The sequence below is a fragment of the Manduca sexta genome, unplaced genomic scaffold (genome assembly GCF_014839805.1).
Source record: "Manduca sexta isolate Smith_Timp_Sample1 unplaced genomic scaffold, JHU_Msex_v1.0 HiC_scaffold_1900, whole genome shotgun sequence".
In the NCBI taxonomy this organism is placed as follows: domain Eukaryota; kingdom Metazoa; phylum Arthropoda; class Insecta; order Lepidoptera; family Sphingidae; genus Manduca; species Manduca sexta.
The window spans coordinates 25,485-31,484 of NW_023592811.1; the positions used below are offsets into that span (position 1 = coordinate 25,485).

Below are 6,000 nucleotides of genomic sequence, written 5' to 3' on the forward strand. Positions count from 1 at the left end.
GATTAATAAGTAAGTACCTATGGAACTAAAAAGATAAGAAGGTGTTATACACAATACCACTGACAAGAAAGCATTATCTAAAATTTCAACACATTTTTATGTTTGCATGTTATTATATGAATACGGGTTATTTAAACATTTCTTGTCAATTGAAATTCTATCTAAAGTAATAAAATTATACCCTTTTACATAAAACAAGTAATTAAGGCATTGCCTTATCCTTTTAGTTATAATGTAGAGACAGGGGACTTTCACAGTAAAACTTTGTAATTCTAAGTATTACAAAGTTTTACTGTGAATGCAATATGTAAAATATAATAAGTACTTCTAAATGTGTGTTTGCGCTAAGAATTTGCGCCTGTTATGTTGATAATCTAAGTCTTTGTCGTATAACAATATAAAAATAAGTTCTACAAACCGTAAAAGCACTTTTAGCACTGCTTTAAAATATAGACGTGAGCTTTATTTTAATTGTATTAGCTTTTCAATTCAGAATATAAGTAAAAATATAAATGAGTCCGCTGATATTAATAAGGTATATCTTAAAACCAATGAAACTTTTAGGGTCAAATAAAGTCTGATTACTTTGTTTAATCTTTAGGATGAGGAATGATAACTTTGTTGAAGGAAAATTTAATCTATTATGTAACGACCTTTTAAAAAACTCGAAAAAAATCAATTTACCCAATTTTTGGGTACAATTTTTTTACAAGTTTGGCAACATTTCGCGTACCGAAAAAATGAAAGCAACTCATAGACAATTCTCGTAATATAAAGGTTGTATATAGGCGCGTAGCACAGTTGTTCTTTACTGTTCTTTATATCTATACTCTATGATATAAACTACATAGTATTCGACCATCGATATATGATTCATACCGAGAATCGAATCAATCAATAATAAGTGTATTTTACGGAGATTATTACGAGAGGATGTATTTGGTCTCGGACATATGATAATTATAGACATGGCGTCTTTAATATTAGTTAAATGAGAATAAGTAGTTTATATAAACAAAAAAATACTCATGCAAAAACTTTAATAATCTGACCTAAGAATAGCATTTATAACATAATCAAACCTTGGGCCTGTGTCAACTAAGGCAGTGCGTTAAATAAAACTTAGCTGTCAAATATCGTTATAATGAGGTTATAATGTGCTATGACGGTATAATTTGAGATGTTGATAAATTTTTTTTTTATCAAAATGGCAACGAAATGATGATTGTAACTTGACAACTTCTCGATATCGTACCTCAAAGCGATAATAATTTACATCTACTCAACGGGCCTACATAATGCATTAAATAAACTTACAATTTATATTGTTACTTTTTTAACATAATCTAAATCATTGAAGATACAAGATACACAAGTGATTATATTATATCGAATAAAAAGTCCTATAATGCATAAACGCTCGGAACTAAAATAAAAAAAAAAACGAAGAGACAGTTCAACACAAAATAAGAACGTCAAGTTTTATGGCGGCCATTTTGAATAATAAAGGAATAGATTCCAATTGGTAACTGAAAAGCTAGCTTCATTACTATTGGTCAAAGTAAATATTGTAGTGACAGTAGTCACAGAAAACACCAATCAGGCGTTTCGAAATATGCATTTTGATCAAATGGGAAACGAGCCATCTCGTTTGTTGGGTTGACATAAAAATTGACACAAAATTTGTCAAAATACCGTATAAACATAATTGCCTCTATCTCAATTCTCCATTGTTTCTTTAATGTTTCCCTCTGTGTCCCCCGAGTCATAACATCCATTTTCTGATAAACAGAGGCTCGTAGCAGATCGATCAAGTTTCACATCGTCAATCGTCACTGAGTGAGTGTAGACCGTCACAAGCAGTGAATAGTATTATGCGAATAGTGTTGACCTTATGGCACCTCTCGATGCTTTATATTGTGTAACGACGCCAAAATCAAGTGCGACCGCTGCCAACTCGCTTATCGTTGATCTCGCCAATTGTAAAAAACATAAACGTTGTCTGATGCATCTTCGTGATGTGTCACCAACGAAAAATTCCTAAGGAGAAATTTGGTTCCTTGGCGCTAGAGGTTTTTATGTTGTAGGTCACGTTGCGCGACTACGTCGGGCATCTGTGCAAATATAAAGAATCCGGAACAATGAGCTCGTCATAGTGGTCGATGCGAGTGAGGTCGTGCTCTAAATGTTATAACTGAAGTACAATGAGCGAGGAGGCGGAGGATGCGTCGAGGAAAGCCGCCCCGCGCCCGTCGGCTCCAGAGCCCTCGCCAGGGCCGGGCGCCGAGGCCGCCACGCAAGATGCCTCCACCCTTGTGTCAAACACTAACATTGGACAGGTACCTTCACTAACTGTTACAGTTCATGCAATACATTCTTTTATGTATATTTGTCTCCAAAAACTTTTGTTCAGATTCATACTCATTATAATGTTACATTTATTAAAATAATATTTTGAAAGTTTATTTTTTACATTTTATTTATATTTAAAAAACATCTATTTATTGAAAGGTATTTTTTTATACAGAAATATAAAAAAAATACCTTTCAATAGTGAACTCAAGACCCAAGGACCCGGTGGTTAGGGGATCTTTTATATTATTATTACTGAAGCAATAATATGTGAAACAAATTTACCAATAAATCCTTTTTTAATAACTTGCATCAAGTAAATTCTATTACATGTTTTGTCATAATTATATTTTTAATATATTATATATATAGGTGAAAAGAAAATCTACAATAAATTTTATAAAAGTAAGATAACATAAATGTTATAAATAAATGAGATAATAATACAACTAACTACATTATCCACTGTTTATACATTTGTATATATGGAAACTGGATGCAAATGTACCCAGTGAAACTAAAACTAAAGTACTGGTTAAAATAGTGTTCACAATGATTAATTACAATTCAATATTACATAAAGCTGCTAATAACCATGAGTAGGAAGATAAAAATAAAGCTGCTTATTTATGTGTTGTGTACTATATACAGTATTGTTAAGAGCCAAATTTTAATTGCAAATGGTGGTAGGAAAACGAATCTAAGCTGTCAATCCTAGATACAATATAGCGTATAATTTGCTTAATATGTTTGAGCAATAATATTTACCACAACAAACATTATATTAAAAAGCATCTATTAACATATATCTACAAATTAGATTGCAAATAAAAGAATATGATTATTATGATTATGATTAAAGGTTAAGTTTTTCAATGAATTTAGAGTAAGAAGAATTTGAATGGAAGCAATGGTAATGTAATGCTTTTAGACACTTTGCTGTACTCTTTCTATCAATCTACACTGTGTACACTTTGTTATAGGGATTCAAACCATAGCAGCATATTCCAGTTTAGGTTGCATTAACCGATTGGCAAAGAAGTAAATATGACCAATAGTCAGAAAACTCTTCAGTACTTCTTAATATATTAATGTAATTTATTTTCTTCCGTTATTTATTCTACTTAATGACCTACATTTAAAAAGTATGTAATTATTCATTTTACTTCCATATTTAAACCATGGAGGTATTGATATTATTATACCATTTTTGGTAATATAGTTTCTTTTTTTTATTTATTTTTTCTTCCCACATAAATATATCTAATTGAATACAAATGTGTTCAGATGAATCTTGAAATGTGACACAAATGCACCATTCAATAATATAAATTTTCTAATTTATTCTTTTGAGTAGAAAGTCACACAAAGTTTAAAAAAAATATGAAGTATTTTTATTTCTTACTTTATAGCATTCAGAGGGGCTTGTATTATGGAATGTAGTATACTGGTCTAATGCCAAACAATAAACAGCTCTATATTAACACGTCTTATAAAATATTTATATATTTTGTTATATATCAATAATATTGCAATGTTTGAGTGTGATTTTTCACAATCAAATTAATAATACAAAGATATTATTATTAGGCTGTATGCACAATGACTACTAATGGCGGTTAGTCCAGTAGTACAAAATCTGCTGCCGAATTTTATGTATTTGTGAGCCATATTATATTTTTTTGCACCTCTATATGATATTTAATTATGCCAAATCTCATACTCCTTTGTACATGTAATGTGCATTAAAAGTGCTGTAAAGTTTTTTCGTCACATATTCATTAAAGATTTTGGACAAAGAAATGGGTTATTGTTACATAAGTATGACAGAGTGTCGTAATACAGAAATAAACAAAAACAACATTGATTATTAGATATTTTCCATCATACACTACATATCTACTATTGCAATTATTTATTTTTATAACTAATATTTTATTCATCAAATTTTACATCATCATTTAATGTATCTTTTGCTATAGCAAATGCACTACATAATTGAATCCCTAGTCTTAACTCATGATTACATTTGCAGATGACAGGAAGTTCGGTGCCACCATCTGATAATTGCAAATGGAGCTGTGAAATGTGTACATATGAGAATTTTCCGCTCTCCAGGAAGGTAACTGTTCTATCAACCATTGTTATTGTTTTTGCACAAGACAGCCACAATTTGATGGTGCAATGTATCAAACTATATAAATATTTTTCATTTATATAAATCCAGACATTTTTTCCATGATATTTGGCTTAAAATTATTTCCATTAAATCTTACATTAAATTGAGATTCATAAAGAAGTGTTGTACCAAAAAAAGTCCCACACAAAAAGATTTATTATGTTGTTATTCTAGTTCAGTTAAAGTAACAAAGACAATCTTGGTCAACTTTAATCTCATTGAGTTTATGGCAGTAATTACCCAATATAAATTATACACCAAGGTACATAAAGATTTTATGTTTCCATGGAATTACATGCTCATTACTGATCATTGAAATGAGATCTGTGGAAAATTGTCCAATGTAATAATTAAATGTATGAATGTATGAGCACTTTCATACCAAATATAAATTGAGACAGATATACGGGCAACAGTGACAATGAACTTATTGACATTTTCATCATTTATATTGTTTGTATTACAAAACGAAAATCCTTTATAATTTACATACAATGCTTTATGTATGTGATAGATATCTTATTCAGGAATTATGAGGCACTAATTAATTGGACCTTGTCTAGGACCGCAGTACTAAATAAGTAAAAAATGACAGATGTTGATATTAGGTGGTGTTTAATGCCAAAAAATATTTTTTGTATGTCAAGTTACATATTTTTTGTGTATTCAACATTTTACTATGTTGAGTTATTTAATCGAAAACTAATTTGCAAGCAATAAGCATTATAATCAGAAATTAAATTCGAATAGCAGAACATGGGTATTTTTAAATTGAGTTAATAATTTGTGGGGCATAGTACAAATGTAAAGAAAATAATGCTCATTATAAATTGTTTCATCATTAAAACAAAACAAAATACAAGGCAGAAATTCGTAAATTTTTAAGCTACAGAACATAATGTATAAACATAGACATATATTATTGTTGTTGATACCTAATGCTGAGTTCTGATTATATGTTTAAAGGAGATTTTTTTTTTTATCCCTCGGCCATTTCTGATATCAATTACCACACAGAATCAGTAGGATTTATAATTAATTTTGTTAAAAGATGATTGGTAACAATAGCTTGGTCAATACACAAAATTGTGTACAGCTGAATGCTGTGTATGTGCACATGCTATTTGCAGTATTCATGTTGTTGCAGTGTACAATGTGCCGAACTCCTAAACCTTTGCTTGGTGAGGACATATTCAAACTGCAGGACGGCGCCAGCGCACTTCCAACGCAGGAAGTATGTGGTATGTGTCCTTACCTACATAATAAACATTTCCTTTATTGGTAACATATAAGTTAAGTTTCAAGGCTTTTATTTATTTTACACACAGACTACTTGATACGATTTTTCCTTCTTTATTTAAAGTTGACACTGTGATAAGGTTTTAAAAGAAAACACTGTTATGGTGACTCCATACTATAATATACTTTATAAGTAAGTTTATCAGCGAATAGTAAACTGTTTTGTTGAA

At 30.1% G+C, this 6,000-nt stretch overlaps 1 protein-coding gene across 1 annotated transcript; it reads left to right on the forward strand.

Moving 5' to 3' along the window:
• Nucleotides 1–1,612: 1,612 nt before the first annotated feature.
• On the forward strand, nt 1,613–5,772 carry LOC119191769 (ubiquitin thioesterase trabid-like; the record flags this gene model as incomplete). Its single annotated transcript, XM_037445638.1, is given in 4 exon segments — nt 1,613–1,839; nt 2,088–2,339; nt 4,388–4,474; nt 5,676–5,772. Coding segments are annotated over 3 exon segments (319 nt in total), but the record flags the coding sequence as incomplete, so codon positions are not given.
• Between the last annotated feature and the right edge of the window lie 228 nt (nt 5,773–6,000).